This window comes from Poeciliopsis prolifica, unplaced genomic scaffold (genome assembly GCF_027474105.1).
Source record: "Poeciliopsis prolifica strain line A6 unplaced genomic scaffold, Auburn_PproV2 SCAFFOLD028, whole genome shotgun sequence".
Classification (NCBI taxonomy): domain Eukaryota; kingdom Metazoa; phylum Chordata; class Actinopteri; order Cyprinodontiformes; family Poeciliidae; genus Poeciliopsis; species Poeciliopsis prolifica.
The window spans coordinates 1,670,921-1,698,024 of NW_026562403.1; the positions used below are offsets into that span (position 1 = coordinate 1,670,921).

General features: G+C 39.6%; 2 protein-coding genes, 2 non-coding genes and 1 pseudogene across 8 annotated transcripts in view; 3 read left to right on the top strand and 2 right to left on the bottom strand.

Moving 5' to 3' along the window:
• Positions 1-55: 55 nt before the first annotated feature.
• Positions 56-3,770, bottom strand: LOC129371889 (uncharacterized; annotated as a pseudogene).
• On the top strand, positions 1,853-1,926 carry trnai-aau (transfer RNA isoleucine (anticodon AAU)). The gene has a single exon. It is a non-coding gene; the product is annotated as a tRNA-Ile (tRNA).
• A 166-nt stretch (positions 3,771-3,936) lies between the features above and the next one.
• On the top strand, positions 3,937-4,009 carry trnaf-gaa (transfer RNA phenylalanine (anticodon GAA)). Its single transcript has one exon. It is a non-coding gene; the product is annotated as a tRNA-Phe (tRNA).
• A 7,921-nt stretch (positions 4,010-11,930) lies between these two features.
• The window catches only part of mctp1a (multiple C2 domains, transmembrane 1a), a 127,019-nt gene continuing 111,845 nt past the window's right edge, over positions 11,931-27,104 (top strand). For all 5 annotated transcript variants that reach the window (XM_055049235.1, XM_055049237.1, XM_055049236.1 and 2 more), the window contains exon 1: positions 11,931-12,866. In XM_055049235.1, the coding sequence (XP_054905210.1) occupies positions 12,345-12,866 (522 nt within the window). In that variant the 5' untranslated portion in view covers positions 11,931-12,344. The remainder of the gene's footprint in view (positions 12,867-27,104) is intronic.
• LOC129372157 (uncharacterized) lies at positions 22,704-24,260 on the bottom strand. The gene is made up of 3 exons (XM_055049246.1): positions 24,157-24,260; positions 23,864-23,971; positions 22,704-23,631 (listed from the first exon to the last, which is right to left on the bottom strand). Exons 2-3 carry the CDS (start codon positions 23,908-23,910, stop codon positions 22,797-22,799), a joined length of 882 nt encoding a protein of 293 aa, XP_054905221.1. The 5' UTR covers positions 23,911-23,971; positions 24,157-24,260; the 3' UTR covers positions 22,704-22,796.

Genomic DNA, 27,104 nt, shown 5'->3' on the forward strand with positions numbered 1-27,104 from the left:
TTTTTAGTAATAACATCACAGTCCAATCATGAAATAAAGACATTTAAAGACATTAGAGATTGTCTTCTACTGACACCAACACATGATGCTTTTAAAACTATTTCAAATATAATAAAGTATAACAGCAAAATCATCATAAACTTTGGCTTAAGTTGATGCACAATACAACACATCACAGCTCTTTGTGGAAGAAACCAGGCTGTTTCCAAAGTACAGCTGTATCCTGAGAGTCATCTATTGTCCTGAGTTACATTCAGTTTCTTTCCCTGCACTTCACTTGATTAAGTGAATCGAGCCCATCAGATTTAAGTTCCGCTTAAATTCTGACTGGACAGACATGTTTGGTCATTAGCGTGCAAATGTTTTGCCCACATCCCCAGCACACTTGCTTGACATGTGCAGAATTCTGCTGTAGTTTCCTGTTGCACAGTGAACAATCAGCTGCAACACTGCAACTGCAACTTTGGGCCCCACCAAGTGGCTCCAATCTGGCTCCAGATCTGTGTTTGGAGCCCTAGCAATGTCCACAACCGTTATTCTGTTTGGGTCATACACACAGTCCTCCTCTAGACCGCTGGGCACAGCTTTCATGCCGCAGTTGGGGGGCACCCAAGCTGTGTCGTAGCCTTGCGTGCTCCAGGTGTACTGCATCGGATGGTTGTCCTTGTCTATACGTTTGACGCGGCCAACGCGCACGTGCAGCTTCAGCACCACGCGATCTGAAGGGTTGATGTTCAGAGGATAACGTTCTGCCTTCTTTCTGTCACGACTTACATACACACCGTTCCCCAGCATGCCCTTTGTTGACTGCCGAAAGCCATTGGCAATGATGAGACGCGCATTGGCAACAGTGGTGCCATGGTACATGGTGTAGACGCCGCTGTCTTTGGGTTCTTGTGAGGCCCCCAGCTCCAGACGAGGAGAGTCGTCGTCGTAGGTCACCTCCCAGCCAAAGAACTGCAGTGACATCCTGCCTCAGTAGCGGTGGAGCGTCACGTTCTGATAGTATCAGCACCTGTGGAAGGAATGAACAATCACGAGAGGCCGAATGTCAACGCTTTGCTGCCAACTGTTTTAAGATGTTGAATTTAGGAATAATGTTATAAAATCTTGATATTGGCACTTTGTGGGTGGAATACATCAAGACAAAAAGAAATATTTAGTTGTCATGACAGAACAGTTAAGGTATCCAATACAGTTCCTCTGTTAACCCAAAATACCTACTGCTGCTTCAGCAGGCCAATGCCCTCTGGGAAACAGAAAGTGGGATCAACACAGCATTAGTGACCTGGTCATAATGCTATGCCTGATCATACAGGCTGTCGTTTTATTTTAATAGCGGAAATATGTGTCATTGGTCTTCATCTCAATAAAAAAAGGAGTGTCTTAATTAACCGCTATGTTTTTCAATAAGTATGTGTAGCAGAGACATGAATAAAAACATAGGATATAATCAAGTAAAACCTGAGTGAAAAGCTAAAATGATCAGTGAACACAGAAGTCTTTGCTCATCTAGCAATGAGGAAGTGAAATCCAACCGGCTCACGAAAATGACAAACTGCGTCAGCTACATTTTTATCGATGCACATAAGTTCTACAAGCTCACTGCCCTTGTCCCTTTTTGGTCTCTATCTGTCCCAGCATACTAGCCTGCATGCTGTCTTTGTTTCAGGTTTAAAACTTACCGTCTTTGAGAAGAGTTGTCAGTTCACTGGGGGTTGGAAACCTTTCACTTTCTGTCTCGTAAGCACTTATAGTGGAGTTACGCCGCCTTCCAGGTTTCGATTTACCGATAAGGCAGCACGGCACATGCGCTCTGATTAAATATACGGAATCACAGCCGTGTACGCATGGCCGGTTAGCTCAGTTGGTTAGAGCGTGGTGCTAATAACGCCAAGGTCGCGGGTTCGATCCCCGTACGGGCCACTGTTCTTTTTATGAGTTCGAGGAAATTTGTTGGACGGACTGTTTCATTTCCATTTAAAAGAAGCAGAACTTCTACATTTTCCATATTTATACACAAGTGAACTCGAGGTTGCGCGAGTCTAGTGTAATGTGCAGTTTCATTAGACTAAGTTGCACACCTTGGACACATTTTTTGAATTTATATTTTGATTTCAAAAAATTAAATAGTGTGCAATTAAATTTTTAATGCTCCAGGTGAGTCTTATAGTGTGCAGTTTCATCAAATGAAATTGTTAACAAAATATTTTATAATTGATTTGCTCATGGGGATTACTTCACAAAAGAAAGAAAAGAAATAGGCACATCTTTTCTGTCATTTAATTAAATTTAATTTGTATTGTACACATCCACTTTGCTTGTATTACACTCAGCAGATTAAGAGTGTAATATCAGTAGCGGTGGAGAGTCAGAGGGATGACAGTCAGCAGAAGGAAGGCAGAATACATATCTGGAAAAAGCAAATTTATTATTTATTATTTTGTCACTTGTTCTAAGTTCATATGTAGCAGTAGATGGCTTTACATTACTGTAATTATTCAATCTAAACATAAACAAGTGTATGACTGGTTTCCAGTAAGACTGATAGGTTTCAATGAAGATAATTTTATATCACAGCAATAACAAGCACCCAGATTGATTTTACTGTCATTCAACTTCATGTTTTCTTTCTCTCAAGGTTTCCTTTGACAGAAGTGCTTGGACGTGAGAATGCAGATGTCTTGACCACACTTCCAGCACTTCTGCTTGATGTGTTGGGCTCCTTGTTGGGTCTTCCTCTTGCACAGGGAGCAAACATCTTTATGATGACCAGCACTTCCCTTGGGTTGTTTAGACGCTTTGGTGAGAAGCTGCTGAAGCTCCGTTTCTATTGCGGTGGTCGGTGCTTTCGCGATGCCCACCACCGTCACCCTTTTCGGGTCAAACACACAGTCCTCCTCCAAGCCGCTGGGCACAGATTTCATACCACAGTTGGGGGGTACCCAAGCGGTGTTGTACCCATTACTGCTCCAGGTGTATTGCAAAGGGTGGTTGTCCTTGTCTATGCGTTTGACCCGGCCTACGCGAACACGCAGCTCTAAAATCACACGGTTACTAGAGGTACTTAGAAAGGGATAGTTGGAGGCCTTCTTCACATCCCTGCTCATGTACACGCCCTTTCCCAGCATGCCAACGGACGACGGCTTGAATCCGCCAGCGATGATGGCCCGGGCACTGGCAACGCTGGTTCCGTGAAACATTTTGTAGATGCCCTTGTTCTGAGGCGCCTGTGCCGGCGCCAGCATCACGCCAGGAAAGCAGGCGCCATCGTCCACCACCTCCCATCCAGAGAACTGGACTGACATCGTGACCTGTTTAAAATACAAGAAGCAATTGTTTGATTTGACTATGGTTATTATTGCCTTACATTCTTTCAGGGTTAGACACAGACTATAAAGAACACACTTTGAACAGAGTTGCTTCCTCATAATGTTGAAGGAGAAGCCTGTTTGTTTTACACAAGGTAAGAATAGTTGTTGTTGCAAACGTAGCCCATTTACTACCTCTTTAGTTCCTGTGCTGTTCCTACCCTTCAGAGCCCAGCTGTCACACGGTGTAACATCAATTATTATTGTTTCTTCGGTAAATAATAAAAAATTAAATTACGGTGTCTGCAACGTTTTAGCCAACTTCAGTCCTTTACAAAGCTCCCAAACACTAAACATTTTATGGATCTCTGTGAACCTACCGTCTGTTTTAAGTCGCAGTCTGTCGACCAAACAACATTTACTTTCGGTTCTGTTAGTTTCGATCTGCTGACTCAGAGGAGGGCGGGGGGTCTGATAATGACAAAGTTACAACTTTTAGTCGGCAAATGGTTGTACGTGTCACAGTGAAGTGTCGACTTTGGCACGTCTTCTGACATTAGTTGTCTAACACACATAGGCTGTGTGAACCGCTTTGATCTGTGGTGTGCAGAAATACGGGCACGTCGCCGAAATAGCTCAGTTGGGAGAGCGTTAGACTGAAGATCTAAAGGTCCCTGGTTCGATCCCGGGTTTCGGCAGCTCTGGGTTGTTGTTTTTTTTACATTATTGTGCTTTAATTATCATCGAAAATAATAAATTACTATTATTTTCGATGTAATAAATTACATCGAAAATAATAAATTACTATCTTATCTTACTGCTTAATAAAAAAAAACATAAAAAAATATATATCACCACTTAATATTGAAGGAGATAATTAATACTTAACCTTTTAAAGAATCATTTATTTTTGTTTTTCTTTCCACTTAAATTTTAAATAAACAGAATTCAAATTTTTTCATTTATACAGACTACAACAATATGATTGAGGAGTAAAGAAATAATGATGAGTCTCTTTTCCTTCCTGTTATCCACAAAGCTGTCTTTACTCCGTTTACGTTTAACGCAAACAACAGTATGTTGTATATGTTTGTACAGTAATGACAGCAAGTTGCCAGCAGTGATCAGTCACCTTTGTTTTATGCCTGTTTGAGCAGCTGCAGAACCTGATGCAGTTCAGTCCATCTGATTGGCCTCAGTGAGCCTGGATCATCTGTCTGAAACTCTCCCACCGGTCCCTGCAGAAAGGATGATTCACCTAATCACAACGCTAAATTGAAACCTGGGTTTTTAGTCATGTCCCTAAGATACATTATAGTTCGAAGATATGCAGGGTCTAATATCAGTAAGGACTTTAATTGTTTTCATTTTCTGCTGAGTCAGTCTAAGCATGCCGCTGTTGCGTCCCTGTGGTCAGTTAGAGCCAGGAGTAATGGCAGTGACCCACTTTCTCTGCATTTTCATCTATTTTATGGCACATGCGTGGCCATTGGTCAAGAGTTAATGTGCTCTCATCACATAGATGAACCACCCTGTGGAATGAACTGAGTGTTGACTGAATCATTGTGTGTGAGGAGGCTGCTGCACTGGCCTTCAAATTCACTAAAGTGATGGGAAACATTAGGGCATGACACATATTATGGATCTTAATCTTGGATTTGACCCGTTTCTAATGTCAGTTTTCAAAAAAAAAAAAAAGGATTGTACTAAAGCTATTTAGGAGGACTTTGTCATGCCTGATTGCATTTATTCAGGCTGTGTTGTGTAGCCGATAAGACATCCTCTCCGGGATAAATGACTGAAACCAATCCCATATTTTGCATCCTGTCACATTATGGTTTCCCCCTGGACAACTCGGCACGAGATGCAAACACCTAATGACATTTCATTTACACAACAAGCATAAATCACTTTGAGCTCAATGATTAAACTCAGGCTCAGGCGTTTTACACTGAGAATATTTGTACGTTGAACCAGATAGACATGACAACTCAAATAGAATCAGCAGAATAGGAAGAGTGAAGTTAAAACAAAAAATGTTTTTAACATTTCATTGTTCAAATTGTTTCACATTTTGTTCTCTGCTTCATAAACCGTCTTCATTCACACCACTTAGTTGATGATCACCAACACGATTATTTAATAGCCCAACACAAAGTAGCTTATAATTGTGATGTTGAAAGTTAAGTGATATATGATTAATTTTTTGTTTGTTTTGCAAATTAAAATCTGAAACATGTCAAATTCAGGTTTTTCCCAGAAGTCAACAAACAGGTAAACAAAACAAAACTTAAATTAACCTCAGTGTAAAACCGACATGTTCTGGTCTAGATGTAACCAGCTGCTGGAGACGATGCTAACCAATGGATTCGTGTGAACTAGAAAGCCTTGTTGCTGCATGCGTTTGGGAAGAGGTCAGCTTGTTATGTGGCTAATGCATGACTCACACTGAACAGCCACAGCCCCCAACAGTGTCTTGAGGGCTGTACTTAGGCAAAGTGTTGCTCTGAGCTAAATGGCAGCAAGCCAACATAGCTGCAGCAATAATTGGGTCAGATGATGTTAATAAGATAAACACATTAAAAACGGATATGCTGGTGATGTTAATAGAAATAGCAGCCTCACCAGTTCAGAGAGGTAGAAAACCAAGTATGCCTGTGCTCTGTTTATGCAAGGGAGGTCACGAAACATTCAAAATGATCTTATCTGCAAAAAAAAAAAAAAAAAAAGAATGACAGTCAAGTGTAAAATTGTGGTGATGCTCTGGTTTGGAGCGAAATGACATGCACAGCTGTTTCAAGGGCATCACAGCTGCTGTTAGGACTCAGAAATGGGCTACAGTGACATTGCTACAGTTGCATGTTGCAAATAATTAGGATATATATACATATGTATTAAAAAACTACACTTTGAAATATATCAGAGCACTTATGGTAGTTCTTGTCACTGTAGCTGCAGGTGTTTTCATTAACCTGCTGCTTTACATCAGATCCACCAAAGTCAGTGTGGATTTTTCTTTCCGCCCACCTTGGACTAAAGTTCTTGAAGCAGTGCGCCAACACCTATTTTGAGTTCTGCAATTTCCTCCAGCGATCTAATCATCTGCTGCTCCCCGGAGCTCACATCAGCGCTCAGCTTGCCGACGTTGCCATCACACCTGAGATGATAGAGAGAAAAGCAAGAACAGCTGGTGGGAGAGAACTGAGAACAGAGGGATGGGAGGGAGAGAAGGCAAGGTGTGAAGAGACGGGAAACGTGATCATGAAGCAAACAAAGTTAAGGCAAGGCACCGACAGGCAACAAAACAAAACAAAAAAAAAAAATCAGCTTAGCTCACTGTAGCTTCACTTAAATAATACAGTATATTGGCAATTCACAGAGCGACAAAAAGAGCAAACACAACAAAAATAGTCAGTTTCCAATTTTGTTTCAATTCATTTACAGACTCCTATGCAATATTTAGCTTCTAAGATATACTGGAACGAAGTTGAAGAGATAGGCTTGAACTGCCTGATCCATTATCAGCAGTGAAATACAGCTTCCTTCTTTCCTATTCCTGTTTTAATGAGGTAATTACTCTTGCATAGTCTTTAACACTCAGTTTATCAACTCTTTCTGTGTGCGATAATATCAATATATCACATCTGCAGATAATAACTGAAACGTCTGGGTATAAATTTGGATTATTTCTCGGCACATTATCACAATATATCCATGCATTGAGCAGTGGAGTTAATCAAACACTATTTGCTCCTAGCCCACTTAAATTTTGATGGACAACATGCAAAAGATGTGGAGTCGATCAGTGCTTCTTTCATCTTATCATTTTTGTTTGATAAGGTTCAACCTGGGCTCTCACTGCTGAAAACACAGCTCAGGTGTAAACCAAGATGTCTGTGAAATTATATTGGATAAAAAAAAATTTTACTATTTGAGGTTACCAAATAGTATAAGAAATATCAAGATATATAATGGAAGGTTAGTTTTTTTTTTCTTTTTCACATCCATCCATCAGATGGTTGCAGATCCTTTCAACTCCAGACAGAAAAGCTCCTGCTCCTATTTGTGAGGCGGAGCTCCGCTTGAAGGCTTTTGTGTAATACCAGACTATGATAGCCTGTAATCATGTTAATGGTCCATTTGAAAAGCAATGTTAAAGCTGAATATTACATTTTTGCTTTCTTACTTAGGCACTCGTGATAACACAGCATGATGTTGCCAGACACATGATAATTCTTGATTAATTAGTCAAAAACACTTGCACTCTGAACTAATTTATCTGGTCGGAGAGATTGTTAGTGCTTCGCTTGTACAGACAATATATCTGGAGCAGATGAGAAGTGAAGCCGTATTTATTATTTTTTTTCAGACACCGCACCATTCCATCAGGTGTAATCAAATCAGCTGGGGGGTTGTGCACATGACTCTGTGTTGGTGCTCTGCACATTAAACACGAGAAGATTAGAGAAGATGCACATGTAAGATTTCAGCTAAAATGCGCAAAACAATAATCCCAGTCCCACATAAAAAGTGATGTTGATATGCACTTTTCTTTTAGAGCACAAGTGTTTTTACCTAAAAAAAAAAAAAAAAAAAGAAATGTCTCTGCCTGTACCTTTACGCATGGCTGTTTGAAGATGTGTGAGATGACGGGCTGGTTTCTCTCCAGCAGCTTGAAAGTGACCTGCCTTGGATGGAGCCATGCAGGGTGTGCAGACGTGCTGCTGCCTCTTCTTTAATCCCAGAAAGCTTGCTCAAGCTCCACAGCCCCTCCAGGCATCAGGACGTAAACAGAAAAGCAATTGTCGCATTTGAAAGGTTTTGTGTTTTTGGGAACAAAATGACGAAACGCATGTGCTGCAAATCAAGACAAACTGTCTACTGAAACTCATTTAAGAAGAAAAGCCATCCTCTCCTGGTTCAAGTCAACAAGGAAGAATAATGAAGATGAAATGAGACGTGCGCAGGTTTTCATGCTCTCAGGATGTCCTCATGTCTCGGCTCATGCTTGTGTCACTGTGCCTGTAGCTACAGTGATTAAAGAAGAATTTCATCACTGTGATTTACAGCGCTGTCCACAAGGTTCCCAACCTTGTTTCCTAACAATCCTCCGTGGACAAGTGGGGCTCACCTAATTTAGAACGTGGATGGATCTGAAAACTAAAGTGGTGACTTATGTGAACAAAGTGGGGTTTTTAAAAAAGGAAATCTCCAATTACGACAGCTGCAATTACTCCGAATTTTTTAGTAACAGAAAATTATTTTTAAAAAATTTTCTGTTTTGAATCATAATTTTAGGAGCTTTTGTTATTTTGAGCCCAGTTTCATTATCATTTTGTGGTAGTTTCTTATTTTGGTTGGCTCAGTCTCGTTCTTGTTTTCTTTAGTTCAGTCTTTCTTAGTGATTTTAGTTTATGTTTATTTCTAGTGTCTAGTTACTCTTAGTTACTCTAGTTTAACTATGTTTAGTTTGCTTTACTGTTAGATTAATTTCCTCATTCCCTGTCTACTCTCCCTCGCCCCCTGTGCCACTTTCTCTTTCTCTCTCTCCTCAGTTTGCCCTCTGCTCTCTCCCCTCACACCTGCAATCAGTTAGCAATCATCCCAGGTTCATTGTTTCAGCAATCAACATCCCAGTACTTTAGCACCTCTTTCTCAGTCACTCCTTGCTGGATCCTTCAGTTATTTCCCTGATTTAACCACACTCTCATTGTGTCTTATGGCTGGCTTTTTTTGTTTGTTTGTTTTGTTATGGTTTGTTTTTGTTAAACTCTGGCTTCCCGTAATTTCTATTTGATGTGGCTGAATTTTTAAATTCACTAGCAAAAGACTGTGAACTGTAGCAGATGACTGAAACTGAAAAATAATATATGAACTAGAAAATTCCTGAAGAAATTTACCCGGGGCCTGCCAAAGTGTGCCTGGTGGTTTGGACCCAGTGTTCTGATGCTAAATTTTAGCATCAATGCTAAAGAAAGCTGCAATGCCATCAATAGCATGTGGAAATCTATTGATTTCACAAGCATGTTGACTAACATGGACTTGCACCATTCAGTATGTTAAAATGAGTGTGTGAACCAAAATGCTAATGTTAGTGTGAATACTGTCAGTAGCAAGTTGTCTGTAATTGACTTACTCCATTCAGTATACTAACCATGGCTAATAAGTAAGAGAAATAGCTAATACCTTATTTAAGGTGAAAGGCTAATGCTAATGCTCTGCCTTGCTAACCTGAGAGAAAAAGATAATGCTGGCTAATCTTATTGCACTGCCTACGGCCTACATCGAAGGCAGTGCCCTAGTGGGGGGCAGTGAAATGCTAATGTTTGTGCTAATTTTAAATCCACCCATATGTCCCATATTAAGTGCTCTCAGCTCAGAGGGAGACAAAATTCTTTCTATTTTGAGTGAAACTGACACAGTTTTCTGTCAGTTAGTCTTTAGTTTTGACTTGAATTTAAATTGTTTTTTGTTAATTATATCGCCAACAAAAGTAAAAGCTCCAATGCCAGGACCGAGTCGCACATTTTGATATATATATGGTGAGGGGGCATACAGCGGTAGGGGCCACATTAATGGTAGTAGGAAGTGGCAGTTATTTTGAGGTGAAGAACAATAGTCAGTCACTGCTCTTCTTATGCATTGTTATGGGCAGGCCCCAATTAAATATTGAATAGTCAATTCAATTTCAAGCAGTCCTGCTTCCTAGTTTTACAAACTGTTGTAGTCAGAGAAACAGCCTGTTTCAAGGATTTGATATATGGGCAAATGTTCTGCAGGTGGGTGCAGCTGTGTATTAGCCTCTGATCAGGAGGACTAGGACCATTAGACAGCGAAGCCTTCCAAATGCTGACTCATCAGTTTTCCATTCTGATTCAGTGAAAACGTTTGTGGCAGCTGACGGGCATCTTGGCTCGCTTCCTCAGAAATCCATCTACTTAGTTAAAAGGGGGCTCCTAAGCAATTTGAATTTGTAATTAAAGCATTTTAATTTGTAGAATCAGAAATGGAAAAACACAATCTTGCTAACAACTACGCCTCCCATGTTAAAGCCAGTCTCTAGGACATTTCTTTAAAGGAAAATGTCTGTTCCACATCAGAGTTTGGAAGTGTTATAAATCACCCCAGTGCTGAAGGTTTATTGTGTTTGCCTCAACAAGGCTAAAGGCAAAGATCCTGCTGAATAAGGCATCCTTCATCATCACTCTTACAGGTGAGGCCGAGGTCGCGCGGCTTTTGATAAACGCATTAACATTTTGTGAACTTGATCTGCGGATAAATTGCTCTTCTTTGACCTCTTTTTTTTGTTCCTGGACACTGGGGTTAGACATTAATACGCTTTCATGACTTTGTGTTTTATTTCTGTGTTTCTGGTGTTTGGTGAGGGGGCAACACAGACCAGCGCTGAAACAAAGGCCAGGGGGGGATGAAGTAATGAGTTATTATACACATCAGCAAAGGAGACGAGGCCGCTCAGCTCAGCCTGGTCATCGGTTCTGCTCGTGGGCTGATAACATTCTCTGAAGCTTGACCTAATTGGTGGTGGAAAAAATATCCTATCCAGACTTGGCTAATGTGCTCAAAACAATATGGTATTAAATAGGACGGGTATCACACTCTGCTGTGCATAGTGGCTTGTAGAAAACACCCATTCCTCTTTGGATTTTATGTGGTAGAGCAAGACAAAGCAATACATAATGGAGGAAAAAGCAGTAAGAAGGTTTAATTTGTATTCAGCTCCCTTCATTATAAAACCTCACAATCCAGTACAACCAGGAGTCATCTAATTCATAGAGTCCACCTGTGTGTGATTTAATTTCTGTATAAAGCTTTTCACATTAGTGGCAAAACAGAAACATGAAGACCAAGAAATACAGCAGGCAGGTGGTAATACAATTAGATCTTCTTATTGAGGAAAATCCAAATAACGACCCAGTTGATACTTGTATTAACATTAATAATACATCTTGCTGCCATCTTGCTGCAATGTGTTAGTTCTTTCTGCTTTTGGGACCTTTTATTCTGCTAAATAATGAAAAGAGCGAACACGACCCTGCTTTTTTGCTTTAGCAGGAGTGAAAAAGCTAAACGAAGTTAGCAAGAATAGACTGAAGATACTGGGGACTGCTTAACGTTGAAGCAAAAAAAAAAAAAAAAAAGACAACCAGAGTAAGGGGTTAGCTAAATACAAAGGCATGCCACACCTTTCAGATTTCCTCTTTTATTTATAGATATAAATTTTGATGGTCTAAAATTTCTCTTCCACTTTAAAACTGAACTATTTTGTGAGGACCACAAACGCCCACAATCTCTTATCCCTATGTGACAAAATGTACACTCTAAAACATTGACAAGTTGTCTTAACTCCAAAAAAAAAAAAACTGCCTTAAAAAATGTGAGTAAGTTCAACCACTATTCTTACCTTTTGTTCACTTAATTAATATGTACTTGTTCAGGCGTACTTAGGACCTTGTTGTATGAACTTGATTGTGTCAAGTTCTTTTAACTCAGTTTAGTGAAGTAAAAGTAAATCAAAAGCTTCTTCACAGGGTGTGATGACCAAGTCAAGAGGTTTGGCCAGAGGGAGGCGCACTGCATTTATTTGAATACAACAATTAAGCAATCCGGTCTGTCTAACTCTGGTTAAACACAAGGGAGAGAGGAGCGAGAACCCCACAGCCAAACGCAGACAGGTTAAAAAAAAATTCTGCAGTGCGTTTATAACTTTACAACCGAGGAGATAACTTGTATATAGATTGATGATGGCCGGTTTGTTGCGTTTATAGCCGCTGTGTGACATAATAGCCTAATTCACAAAGTCTGCACAGTCTTTCTGCAAGGTTCCCCGTTGGACTGGCCGCCACTTCATCATCACGGCGTGCGTCTCCTCCTCGGCGCCCTAAACCGATTATCGGCTGAAGCGCACACAAGCAGCGGCAGCAGCATCAGCAGCAGCAGCAGCAGCCCGGCTGTGACACCCGTCCGATCCAGCTGCAGACTGTGCTCAGGCTGGGTGGCTGCTGCACTGGCACCATGGAGCAAAAATCCCCCAAACCCGGAGGCTCCGGCCGGGGCCAGGAGTCCATGTCCTACCAGCGAAGGATGTGGAAGAATTTCCAGGAGAAAACCAAGCCGTGGCTCAGTCCGAAGCTGGGCTCGGAGCGCCGCGGAGCCGCGGGTGGAGCGGAGGGCACCAAGCGGGAGTCCGGCTTGTGGATGTTCAAGAGGAAAAGGAAACAGCTGGACCGGGTGTTTTCGTCGTCGCAGCCGAACTTATGCTGCTCCACTCCGGCGCCTTTTGAGGGAGACAACAAGCTCGCCGCTGGCGGAGGCGACGCGACCCCGGAGATGAGCTCCGGCCGTCAGGCTCCGGAGACGGGCAGCGGACCGGAGCTGACGGCCCACGGTAGCCCCAAACTCCCCTTGTCCCAGCTGATGATGTACCAGCAGAAGAGCTCCTCTCTCGGTTCGGCGTGCTTCGAGAAGCTGGTGGTGGATCCCGCCGCGGAGCCCGGAGGAGAGGAAGAGCAGCTGCGTAAAAACGCAAGCGATTCTGTGAGTAACACGCGATGCAGTAACACAGTCCTGCAAAAGAGGTCATGCACTGCAGCCGGGTAAGGCTGTGATGAAGATCAGAGCCCCACAATGAGCTCGGCTGGACCCTCAAAAAAAAATCAATGAGCTGATCACATGACAGTCAGGGGAAAGGCTGCAGCCCCATTATCATGATCATCATCATCATCATCAAACTTGTCTCCTTTCCTCAACCTTTCCTTTTGATGTTGAGGAAAGGAGACAAGTTTGATGATGATGATGATGATGATCATGATAATGGGGCTGCAGCCTTTCCCCTGACTGTCATGTGATCAGCTCATTGATTTTTTTTTTTTCATTTCATTCTAGTGTGTCTCGGGTCGATCAGTATTGGCTGAACAGTGAGCTACAGTCAGTTCCACCCCTTCTTCCTCCTGCAAAGGACCTCCTGCATCCTTTGTTACTTCTATTTGTAAATTTAACACAGCAATCACTTCATGATCAACTATTTCCAAACAGACAGTGCCGTGTCCTTTAGCTCTCCGCCCTTGTCCTTCAGTGTAGTGGACACTGTCATCCAGTGTCAGGATTTTTGGGGGGCCGGGGATAGAAACAGGTCTGCATGCTCACAGATCATTAGCTTTTCTCACCTTTACAATTTGAGAGGTTGAGTTCCCAGCATCGCTTAACTCTGAGTCAGTGTGCTCCAAAAATCCCAACGTATTCACAGAGATAAATACAGTCTTCTTCTGGATGAAAACCAGAAGATAACAATCCAAACATGGAGGCAGAGATGCAATGGAATGGAGTAGATCAGAAACATTAATGTAAATGTTCAAGGGGTATGAGCACTTTGAAATGCCTTGCTGAAATGTGCTATACAAATAAAATTTGATTGATTGATTGATTGATCACTTTTGCATGATTTAGGCTAGAAAATGCAGACAATATGATGAGAATGGTGAGAGACAAATGTTACGTTGTCTTCACCAGACAGCCTGAAGTGGCATAATATTTAGAGTTTAATGCAAAAAATACAGAAAAATGAATGGACATACAGGTGTGTAATGCTGGAGAACGAGCAGAAACATACGAGTGTGTTAAGTGTTTAAGCTTTTAATTTGGCCACTTTTCAGTGCTTCACTGAACACCATCCAGAGTTCTGTCTGAAAAATGATTGAGATTTTAAGTACTCTCCTCGCTGCAATTGGCAATAAAATTGAAAGTAAAGTGCAGAGCACCAAGTTGAAGAGGGATAAGAAGGCAAGTATTATTGGCATCATTGGAGCTGATCTGTTTCTGCAGTCTTACAGTTACGTAACACGCACGGATCTGGCGAGACACGATGAAGTTTTAGCACTCGGTTCTCTTGGTGCGGTTGCCATTTTTATCCCAGCTTTTGTTGGTCATTTGTTTGATTTTCCGCATGCTGTGAAGGAGCTTTGCAGTGGCAAACGCGTTGCAAACACAGCGACGTTGCATCATTGCAACAGGGACGGGGGGATTTCTTGTCAGATTGAATAACCAGCATCAGGCACTAAATGTGTTTGTAATAAAAGTGGATAAGGAATAATGAGATGGAACGGGAATGAAAAGAGAAGGAGAGATCAGATGAGAGGCACTACTTAGTGTATTATAGGATTAAGACATTGCCGTCATTTTACACCTGAGACAACATCACAGCTGCAGTATGTTAAAAGAGTAAGTGAATTATTACACTAGATCAGTTGCAGATGGTCTTTCATTGAGAGGTAACAAAGTAAATTGAAGTGAATACAAATGCAAACCACCTTTTTTTTAATTGAACCATTTTTATTTACTTCGCTCTTCAAAAATCCACTTAAATCTATAGATGTTTGTAGTTGTGACACAGCAAAATGCATAAATGTGCAAGGGGTGTGACTGCTTTTACAGGGCTCTGAAACATCATAAATAAAATACAAACTGTTGAGCATGAGCAAAAAGTCATTTAAATATTTGATTTAAATAGTGAGCTGTGAAAAATGTTTGGCACCAAGCTCTGAAAGCAATTTATTAATTGAATCAATGCAGTAAAAAAAAACAAAAAAACAAGTGATTCTGCTCTTTGGGATTTACAGTACAAAGTATATTTATTATGTGTGCGGAGGCATCAGCAAAGCATATCAGGGAAGTGAGATGTCTGAAAAACAAAGTTCTTTTGTAAAAAAAATAATAAATCCCATCCCCTTTCACTCTTCTTAGTTTGCATGTTTAAACAGGTAAACTACATATGGTATATATAGATAATATAAGTTAGCATTTATTGAGGAAACTGTTTGCCAGGTTTTTGCATTTGTTGAAAAGTTTGGTTTGCATAGCAATGACCTCGGCCTCTGCACAGTATAGTCTGTCAATCATTATCCTACCTCACCTATGAAGCGCCTTATGCCAATCACAACACATTTCCATTCACTCGTCGTGGGCTTATACTATAAAATTATTACTGTAGGCTTCCTGGCTGACCTTTGGTCAGTGGGTGCTTGTGCTTTTGTCCAGTGGGACTTTGAGGTCTGGCGTTTCACAGAATGGGTGATTGGTGCCTATTTGCACACATCATTGAACAAGAGGTGGTATTCACCCAGGGAAATTCATGTTCAAATATTCTAAGCGGAAAGAAATCATATGAAAATTATATACAAATAGGAGCGCCATTACTTTAACCAAGACCACTATAAGCAGCAAAGCAGAAGCTTTATTTTGCAGCTAATTACAAGATAAAGGCCAATGACCTACTGTATAGTTTACACCTTTTGTTTATAGTAAGTCGTGAAATTGTTCTGCAATTTTTCGAACAAATGTCAAGACCAACAAAAACAAAACAAGAAAAAAGATTGAGATTTTGCAATAAAAGACATGAACAAAATTACATAGCTGGTACGATGATAGCGGCTGGTGTTGACCCACATGTTTCTCACTTTGCTTTTCCATCATCACCTTTTACTATCACTCTCTATGAACTTTTGCATCTGCACACCCACAAGCAGAGCATCAAGAGCAATGCGAGTTCATCCGCTCGGCAAGCGCTACTGACAACAGAAGGGTGAATGGGTGCTGCTGAATTTGCATCCAAACAGTTCTTTGCAGTGATGCACAAATTGTCCTTAATACATTTTTTTTTGTCTTTTTTCTTTTACAGCATATTGTGCAGGTCTTCTGGCCAGGCAGTATTGGCTTTTTTACAATAGGAGATATTCCAAATAATGCTGAGAAAAGAAACTCTTTTGAATCAGCTTCCACGATTATCATGTTTGTTTGAAACAGTGGTACATATTTGTATGAGTGTCATTTAGACAAAATTGCTCAGATAGTTTTTAAGACACCAACATGTGCGAACTGTATGTCAGCAACTGGCCAGACCGGTTTCGAGCTGTGATATTTGACTTACAATTGTTTGATCAATGAGTAAAGTTTGAGCAAAATCTATGGAAATGAAATGGTTGTTTTGAAATAGTGTGAATATTACATAATTTCTTGGTGTGGTTTTTCTAATTACTGGTTAAAAAAACTAATCAAGGTTCACAGCACATTATTCGGCCTCTGTAACCAGAAAAGCTTCCATCTTTAGTTTAAGACTCGTTTTATTTTTTGATAAAAACCAGGAAAAATCTCCCTCTCTGCTGCTAAGACTGTCAAACTAAGATGCGCCGCGTCTTGCTCTCAGTCATGCCGTCCCGCTCTTCCATTTACTTTTTTCTGCTCAGCTCATTTCCACTCTTTTGAAATATTTATCACTCCAACCTGGAAAGTAGGTTTTTGTGTCAGAGAGACGACAATGCTCACCGCTAAATATATCTGATGTAAAACACATGTGACTGGTGGTTCTTTTCCTGCAATTTAACATTTTCTCCATCATGTTTAATAGATATAAAGGTGGTCACTAACATTTGATTAAGGCTCGGTAAACACTTCTCAGCCTGGCTGCAAAGTTTAAAGTGCTTGCACAGCAAACCGACCTGGTCCTTTGTGCAGCTCTTGATTCAGTAATAGAAAAAACAACAACAAAATATCCATGTTCTTTCATCCATCACCTCTCAACGTGTCTTTGGGAATAACCTTGCCTGTATTGCCTCCCTATCTGGTTTCACTTCTCCTTTCCACTGCTTGCATTTGGAAATGACATTTGTCCCCTTGAAGAACTGTAGGACAAATCCAAAACACCCAGTCAGAAGTAGACGGACCGTGCTCTGTGCCAGTATGTGGCCCTCAAGCTTTGTTCTCTGCTGTCGAAGATGGTTTTGTCGCATAACGCCTTAAATGCTCTCCAGCACGTGTGAAAACACAGCGCTGCAGACAAAAATATAAAACAAAATTAGGACGCCACCGGAATAAAAACTCTTTTTAACTTTTGATCTGAGTCTGTCATGGGACATGTTCACATTGGTTTTAGTATGCAGGCCAAAGATTTACAAAAGCTGGAGATTGGGGATTGGAACATAATTCTTAAGTGGTTAATGTCTATTGTGTGCCACAGTGTTATTTCACAAATAAACTCCTTCCATTTCTCTACGAACACAGTGAGATCCAGTGAATATCTGCATGGTGATGATGATTGTAAATGAGAGAATAGTGGAAACAAGAAGGTGATCCAGAAACCTTCTGGATCAAAATATGAAGCAATGGATTTAATAACTTTGCTTTTAATCTTATCTTCCCACCTGGGATATTCATCAACTATCATCTCCCGTTTTGTTTGGGCTCTTTGTATTCTGCTATTTGCCTGTCTTGATTTCTTATTTTCATTTATTTCTGTTGGTCCAGGTATTTTTATTTTCGCCTGATAGGTCTTATCTTTTACTCTTCTTAGATTGCTCTTAGTTTACTTTATTTATTCCTAGTGTTGGTTGTGGTTATAGTTTGGTAATTCCCCTGTTTGTTCTCCGTTGCTCCCTTGCTCTCTTTCTTCTTCCTCAGTCTACCTTTCTCTCACCTCACACCTGCCACCTATCAGCCAATCAGCACTAGTCTTTTGTTCCAGCGGTCACTCTCCCTGTCTAGAAGCTCTTCTCCTCCTGTCACTCCTCACTGAATCCACCTCCTGTTCCTCTGTTGTCCCAAGTTTCTCCTTGCAACCTCCTAGTTGCCTTGCCTCTCTGCAGTTTGCCTCTCTGTAAGTTTTTCTTAATATTTTATTAAGACATAGACTCAGTGAATATGCCTCTCAGTTGTCTGCATTTTGTTCCAGCCCCAAATCCACCAGGCATGACATCAGTGACTCCTCAGTCAGATGTAAAACATTGGGTCAGCATGTGCAAAGATGGCAGACAAAGTGCAAAACAATCAAAATGCCACCAGTTTGACATGGGTGGAAAATCTGGCAAGTTTTTGGCCAAGAAGGAAAAGTGCAATTCGGAACATTGTCTGTGTGCACATTTCTGGCTCCTCCTCTCTCTAGCTATTAATAACATGAGAATTAGAAGTGGAGCAACTGTGAGTATTCATAGATACACTGGGTATGAAAATGAAAGGAAAACCATGCAGACAGACAACAGTAATGTCTACCCCGGTTGCCTATGCTTACTGACTCTGAATATTACACATGTTGAGGAAAAAACATGGATGTTTTTCTGCTCTTCATGCTAATCAGACAAAGTTGATTTGCAACTCAATGTTGGCCTCACTTCCTCAGTGGTGAGCGGATACCAAATGCAAAAGAGCTTCCCTACAGTGAACCTTTCTCTGCTCTGGCAGCCGTGGTTGCAAACAAACATTTCAACTACTAGTATTGTGGTGTAGTTGATTGAAAGGTTGTTCAATCACAAATGTTGGAATCGGCCATAATACTCTGAATATCCAAACATTTTGCCTGCCTTCCTAGTGCTGTATTTTAATTCGTCGTGTATTCCTAGTCCTTATCATAAATGGCCAACTTAAATATTGATGGGCCCCATTGTGACAGAGCAGTCAAGAATTTTAAATTAGCTGTTTCACTTTCATTTGATCTGATGCCAGGTTACCAATCTAAATGAGGCTTGCTTTCGTTTGGAGCCGATGAATGGCATTTAATGCAAAGTTTGATTGGGATGAATGTAAAAAAAACGTGACAAATGTGACATTTAAAAAATTTTGATCAATAAAGTCTTTATTTAGAGTTAATTTTTAATATTATTTGGTCTTGAAAATTGTGGAGAGTAGTTGATACAGGCGTAAGATATTCATGTTTGTTAAAAATGTACCTCTTTTTTTCCATGTTTTCTCTGTGTTGCTGGCCCAACACATGGTGAAGCTTTACTCCTTAAAGTAAGGAGTAAAGTAAGAACTACTTACTTTCCAGAGCTGTTATAAAACTGCCTGGATTGATTGTCCTTTATCACTTTGGCTAAACCCCTGGCTTATCAAACATATGTGATCATTAGGCTTATAGGCTGCAACCTGGACAGCTGGTGGCTTTAAGCATGTTTGTCACCATGACTGAGCTGAGCTAAATATACAGCTCGGGAAGGCCTGTTTTTGTTTTTTTAATTAATTAATACATTTTTTATTTTATTTATTTATTTTTCCATGTTTGCTGCAGGCCTGCATCTGATCTGTTTGGGGATAATGGTGACAGAGAGGAGACCTATAAAGAAAACCCTTTAATGTATTTTTTTTTAACAATGACTTGAATTTCAAAAGGCAAAAATCCTCCTCAGTATAGGTGTATTAAACCTCCCTATAATCAGTTTACTACCAGTCTTTATGAAAAAAATATGAATTATAGCTGGTACAAGCTTGTGCTAGTCATGTAGTAGCTAAAAGTAATACTCGAGTCATTAACACATTTACTGACATTAATATTTCAATACAGGATAATTTTATATTCTGCTGTTTAAGAGGCTCAGTGATGTCGGGTTAAGTTGGAGTGTTTTCATTCATTTCTACAAGTCCTGATTAAACAGACAAATTGGATGAACTCAAAGATACTAGTGAAGAGGATTTTGGATGACTATTGGGTGAATATATTTTTTTAGTGTTTACAAAAGTGCTTCCATTTGTGGGAACAAATCGCCAATAAAAGCACCAGAACTACTTTTGTGTAAAAAGGTTTGTAAAAAAAAATTAAAAAACAGTAGTAGGATTAAGAGGATTTGAATTAACTGGGAATGAATACCCATATTAAAGGTCGATTATTGGTGTGTGGATCCAAAGAGCCTTGTCTTGCAAAGGCTTTTAGATCGATAAATGTCGTGTTCTTGCTCAGACGAGAACATTGACGGAAGCAAGCAGGACAGATTCACACAGTGCAGAAAGAGTCCTCCATCCTGACAGCTCACTTCCCTGCAGGTTTTTCAGGTCTCCCTCCTGCTTCAGCTTACTAGAGCTAACTAAATAAATCATAAACAGTTCTCTGCAGACATCGATGGGGAATCATCTAAATTTTAATCCCCTGTGTTGAAATATATATATATAAAAAAATCTAAATTAACGTTGTTCTGTAGGATTGAAGATATGATCTGTCTACCTTTGCATTACAGTACTTATAGCTTTGCATGCAGAGCAGTCAAGCAGTGGCCTTTTAAACTTTGTTGTTTATTTTAATAAGACTAATAGTAATAATATTTGAATGACAGAAAAGGTGCTGAGGATGCTTGAACACAGATAAAACTCTTCCTTGGTGTTTTGAGGAGCTTCCCTGACAGCTATTCACATTTTTCTCTGTCAGGTTTTTATTTTTTATTTGTGATGTCCTATAAAAATCAAAATCAGTTCTAAATCAAAATGATTTGAACTAAATCAAAATGATTTGAACTATGACAGCAGTTCATTCTACTACATCTTTAATCTAGAGTCGAGTAAAATGGCAACTTGTTAAAAAAAAGATAAGCAAAAAGGTAGATGGAACATTTTATCCAAGGAGTGGATGAGTTTTGTTTTGTTGTTTTCTTGGTAGTGGTCTGATAGAAAAGTGGGTTGTGCGATCTCATGGATGGGTATTGTTGAAACAATTTTGATTAAACTAGTCCAACAGATTTTGTATTTACAGTTTCAAGTAGCTCACCACTTGCACCATAATAAAACTTTTTATTTTCTCATGTTAGGTTTGACTGCAGGAGTTGACTGCATGTACATTTACAAGATAACTTGCACCTATATCTCAGGTGTTCAGCTCACCCTGACACTTAGTGTGTGCAGCACACGTTGTTTTAATGAGAGTGTTTTTAAGACAGAACTTCTGTGAGGTTGTGGTTTTATTTAATGGTCTGGCTCCATACTTCTGCATCATCTCTTTTACAAAGTGCTGTGAAACAACAGACAGCAAGTAATTCAGTACAGTATCTGCAGAATGGTGTTTCTATTGGTACTACTTACTTGTGATGCACCTTGGAAGAGACCTAGTGCCACCTGCTGGTAAAAATCTGATTGGACTTCCAAGAGAGATGAGACTGTAATAAAATGTGCCAAAGCTTGCTATGAGTCCTTTCCAACATTTCCTTTGAAATATGATTACTGACTTACTCTTGACTTCACAACAAATAATGACCAAATTTGCCAACAATTACAATGCTTTAGATTTAGTGTAATAGACCAACTCAAAGTAGTACAAACATGCTGGTGGAGTGGAAGGAAAACTACACTTGGTTTTCACATTTTTCGAAATAAACAATCTCAAAAGTGTGGTGTGCATTTGTATTAAGCTCACTTCAGTCTGACACTCTTAAATGAAATCCAGCCCGGTCCACTATCTGCACAAATGTCTATATGAGTGCTATTTGATCTCAGTCTGAATACATCTGTTCTGTTAAGGCCTTAATTTAATGAACATTAGTGAACAGACAGCAGCATGAAGGCCAGTTCTGCACTCTGGCACTAAGGACGAAGGGCAAGAAGAAAATCAGTGTCAAAAGAAAGAATTCCTACTTGAAGAATTTCTATTCCTAAATTTGCAACAAAACTTCTGAGAGACTCACAGCAAACCTGTTTTAAACATATGGTCAGATGAATTTAGAACTGAACTTGCATGAAAAACACTTTGTGAAGCAGAAAACATCCTAACATTTAGCATTCCTTCTTGAATATTTAATGGTTAGTGATTTTAAATGACCAAATAAAATATTAATTGGCCCCATTGTGACAGACGACTCAAGACTGACTTAGAATATGTGAGCAAACAAATGTAAGACATAAAAAAAAGAAAGTTAATTCCAATTTAATAATATTGATAATTATGGATATGGTGGGAGTTTGCCGTTGCCATTTTCTGAAGTTTTGAAGAGCTTTGGATGTTTTCTGACGAATGTGGTATGAGCCTTTATTTTTTTCTGATAAATGAATATTAATGTAGGCGTCTAAAAGCTTTGATCTTCATTTCTGCCTTAGATGTTTGCCAAGTGAGAGCAGTTCTCATGCGTAATCTTTTGATTTAATTTTGAAAAGCATTTGTACTGCACCAACTGTTTCCTAGTGGGGAGTAGGAGGCAGGTATGAACATTTAGTTATGGAACAGCACATTTTATTGTTAGTGCTTGGAAGGACTGGTAGATATAGATATATATTTGTGTATATCTACAAGTGACAAACACAATTAGTCACTTGTAGAATGATGGTATAACTCTTAAAATATGTCTACATTCTGTGCAGAATAGTCCAGTTGAGGTTTGACTAGTCATCAAACACCAAACTAATTCAGACATGATAAAAAATAATAATACTAAAAATAAAACTTTTGCACTGCACAGGGACAAGCTGCAGAATCTTTATTTTTAATATTGTGCATCATTGCTTCCCCTTGTTGTGTGTTCAATATCTGGCAGTGTTTGGGAGGTAAAAGAAACCATGTTTGCTGTCAACTTCACCTCAGCTCACCTCATGTATTAACTTACTTTAATGTTCTCTGAAGCGCTGACAAAATGGCACGCTGCAGACTGTGTTTATTGTTTATTGAGTAACTGTAGTTTGAGCCTTCATGTACAGCATGCCATTGAGACAACAAAGTAATTCTCGAGGAGTTGAGGGTCAGTCCTCCTCGCAAAGAATATCCCACTTTTTCTTTTCAGAAGGATTAAAAAATTCACTGATGTATGTTTTGATTTTCTTCATAGTGCCTATTTGTCCAGATTTTTTTGTTTTCGTCATTTGTTTATCTGATGAACTAGACCTCATCCCTTTTCGTTGAACGTTTCTCTCTTCGTGCCTCTTCTTTCCTTTCATTTCCTGCTTGTCCAGCCACTCCTTCCACTGCGCCTTCATCAGTGCGTCCTGCTCCACTTTTGCTTTGTCCTCGTCTCTTTCCTCCTCTCTGCCTGTGAACATTTGGGAGGGATGGTGGGGGCATTTTTTCTCCTCTGATTTCGTCATCAGCTTGCAGCTGTCACAGACAGCGGGGACACCTGACGGAGAAATCGGCTCACGTTGGGCCTCCTGTGACGCACTGCGATCATCGCCGGGAAAGTGCTTGATGTCCGTCCCTCTGATATCTGTATTCACCAAATCGAATTCACTGAATGCGCTTAAAGTCTTCCTGAAGCCTTGATCTGGTTCTGCTGATGAGTGTGTTGGATGGTCACTATCGCTCTGTGATTTTTCTCCACCTTCTTCATCTGCGGGCTGCAATGTTTCCATCTCTTCTGTATCAGATGACCAATTAGATTCGGGGGGTTTTCTGCGTTGCGTCACCACTGCTTCTCCCAAATGCTCCTTTAGCTTGGCTCCCATCTGCACTCTCAGCTCGAGGTACATGAGAAAAATCTCTTCCTGCAGTTCAGCGATTTTCTTCTCCACCTGTTTATTCACCATTTTGTTGATCCATACGATACAGAATCTCCTGTCATTTGCTGCTTGCTGTCTTGACCTGATCAGTCAGAAAAAGTGAATTCATTGGGTTTACAGAGACACAGCGGATTATGTTGATACATGCATTTTTCTTTTTTGGGTGATCTTTAAACAAGTTCTAATAAAAACATTTGAGCCTGAATCAAGTAAAATCATAAGATGAAAAACATTATACAAAGAAATAGCACAACATAAAAAGTTGTAACCATCACACAGTAAGGAAAATATAATTGTTTTAGGAAAAGCTGCACCTGAAGCGAGAGGCGGCGGGGCCTGTCTTTCTTCTAGATGCTGCCATCAGGAAATGTTTTCGTCTTTGGTTCCGTGTGAAAAGTGTGATTCTTTTTCATACATGGAGGCTATAATATAACACATTAGAGCCAACGTTGAGTTGTCAGTAAGACCACATTTATTTGTATTGTCAATGACACATAAATAGGGAAGCAACGTATTGTCAAGGCCCTATTGGTCTTGCGCTTTACCATTGTCCAATCTCAGTTACAATGTATAATTAATGTAATTTGTATGAAGCATAGTTACTCACCACATTTAGCTAGAAGGCTTAATTTCTCTCCCTCTCCTTTTTGTAGTTGTAGTCTAAACTGTTTTTTTCTTTCTTTTTCTTTTGTATACGTTTGAAATCACCAGTTTTAAAAGTCACATGTTCTGTAAAACGTTGTTTCCATGGAGTACGGTCCAGTTCCACCTCGAATCATAACACGCACTGGATCCATGTTTTGAAAATATTCTATTTTGTTTCATCACAATTCCAATAAAAATAAATGTTATACAAGCATTTTTTAAAATTACATTAGAGTTTCTAGATGTTTTAATTAGTGATCCACACCATCCTGTTTCACTAAGATGCTAATGTGATGCGATGTGGAGGAAAACGCTCCTGGCCACTTTTCATAATGGGAAAAAGGGGAGAACATGCCATTCATGTAACAAAGGTGTGTGTTAATATAATCACCTAAACTTGGTCATATCTACACATAGAGGACAATAAAATAAAATAAAATAAATTTCTAAAGCCAACTGTTTGAGAACAGCAGCAAATTGTTCATTGGTCAACTAAGTTGTACATTTATTTTAAGAATTTCACATCTTCACCAGAGTTGCCAGAGAATGCTGGAGGGCTCTATTTAACTCAGGCGTATTCAACAGGTGTTGCACTATTTCAGACTCGTGCTTATGACCACAGATCACAGAACGGACTTGCTTTAAATTCCACGTCATTATTTTGCTGCCTCTGACTTTTAGATTTTGAAGCCAAACGCGGCAGACGCTCAAAACGCGTTTGATGTGATCGTACCATACCAGCAGTGAACACAGAAAGCTTGTTCATTCGGTCTCTTGGTATTAACTGCTTCGACAGAGAGAATGGACTGTTGGCACATTGGAGAGGTCCGTTTCATATCATTTTGAGTGTTTCATTTAATTGTTGTATTGCTTTTTCTTGGTTCTGCATCAACATTAGATCTTATATTGCACTGAATTCAGTTGAGCATTCATATTTAAAGAGAAATTAATAACATAAATACTCTTATCACCTTTTATACAGAACTAAACATAATTCAAATGCCAACCTGTGATTCATAATGGTTTATTTCACTCACTTCAGATTAAAACGAAAAACGTTTTACCTCTACAGTTACTTTTATCCAAAAATAATAATTTCTCCTCATCTTCAATTTTTTAGCAGATATCTGAAGGTTTGGGCTCAGAACTGTATTTTGAACTTTGAGCATTTCATTCATGAGAGACAGTTATGCTTTCACCACCATGTTTTACAGGGACATGGTCTTCTCGTGGCGATGCTCTTTTATTTCGCCTTTTTTTGTCGAAACGCTCATTCTTTTAAATGTCTCTGTTGTTCTATAGTTCTTTCTATTTTGGATAACTGACTTCATTGTGCTATTATAAAGAATGATGTGAATTTTTTTATGATCTTTGATACTTTTGTATCAAAAGCCGCAGTTCGCTCCGCAGAACGAGGCGAAGGTGAAGAAGTGAAGAAAATCCAAACAGGACAGCCTGGCCTTGCTTCAGGTTAATCTACATTTTTTAAAATAAAATATAATTGGTGTGAATATAAGGAGACTAAACCCTGAAGTTACAAGAGAAGTGCCTTTACAACCCAATCTTTACCATCATCCAAAAATTACAATGGCAGAAATTTTGTTAGCCTTCAGCAAAATGACTAAGCTGGCTGAAATGAATGATTAAAACTAAGCTCAGAGTAATTTTGCAGCTCTCTACTTTTTAAAATCAATTTTAAATAAAAATTACGTGAAAAGAAAACCCCAAATTCCACCTGTACCAATGTAGTCTCATTATCATTATCTTAATACCAGGACGGTTTTGAATTTTCTTAGCAAAGAGGAAATATTTTACCTTAAAAGCTGTTGGGACTTGGAGGACATTTTTCATTATGAAGGCAGAGTTATGGCAAAAGCTTTGCAGCATTTATAAAGTTAAGTGTCAAAGAAATGCTGCAGAATTATTGGTGTGTTTAATAGAATCATGTGATGGTGTGAATGTGCATCTGGGTGTCGTTTTAATGAAAGCGAATGAGTCACTGGGAGAAACTTTCTAAGATTTGCTACTACAGTTTCTCAAGTCTTGTGAAGAAACATTGCATGTAGGATATCGGCATCCTTGTCCAAGAAAATAGTTTGATTTCGAAATGTCTTAGAAATCTTTGATATCTCCCCATAGTTTTCTTTTAAAAAATATAAGCCGTTCTCCAATACTTCCACTTCTCTCAGTGATTAGACAAATCACCTTTGTCTAATTATTGTCAGACAAAGATCTGATAATAATTATGAGACCTTTAAATTTATTAAAGGTTATACAATTTTGAATCATGTCACAGAGTTTACAATGAGTTAGGTTGGCACACCAGCCGCACTAATGTTGAAGTTCTTACAATGTTTGAAAATTCAAAATGCTGACAAATCTTTTTATTATTAACTTGGTAAGCTAATAGTTAATTAGTTAGTCTGGCATATCAATCAGAAATCAACAGTTTTTCCCACTCGCTTCTAGACAGTTGGGTTGATTTCATTTCCAGATTCCTCATGCCTCCTTTAAAAGTAGGAAAGTTGTGAGAAATCACACCTGTTTTTGAGTCATGGTTCATCTACCTGGACTTCTAAATGCAGTACCAGTTCTGGTGCTTGTACACCATCTATTTATTAATTTTTCTAACCATAAGAGAAACACACATGAAAACCTTTTGGACCTTCCACTCACAAGATGCACTGAATGCAGCATGACTCAAAGAAAAGCCAAGGAGATAACGAGAGGGAGTTTGAATTTCTTCTTGCCTGAGCTGCTTTTTTTCCCCCTATCAGCACTGACCTTGCTCTGATTACAGTCTTGTACTTCTGCACTGGAAAGTGTGCTGTTTGACTGAGTGCTGTGAGCATCTTTTGGTGACTGATATATTTAGAAACGACTGGAACCTACACGTCTTGTTCTTCAGTA

What these genes read in the sequence shown, in the direction of transcription:
- LOC129372157 (XM_055049246.1), bottom strand. Translation starts at nt 23,910, where the DNA reads ATGGCAGCATCTAGAAGAAAGACAGGCCCCGCCGCCTCTCGCTTCAG. An exon ending in CCCGCCGCCTCTCGCTTCAG is followed by an intron (nt 23,632 to 23,863) that starts GTGCAGCTTTTC and finishes CTGACTGATCAG; the next exon opens with GTCAAGACAGCAAGCAGCAA.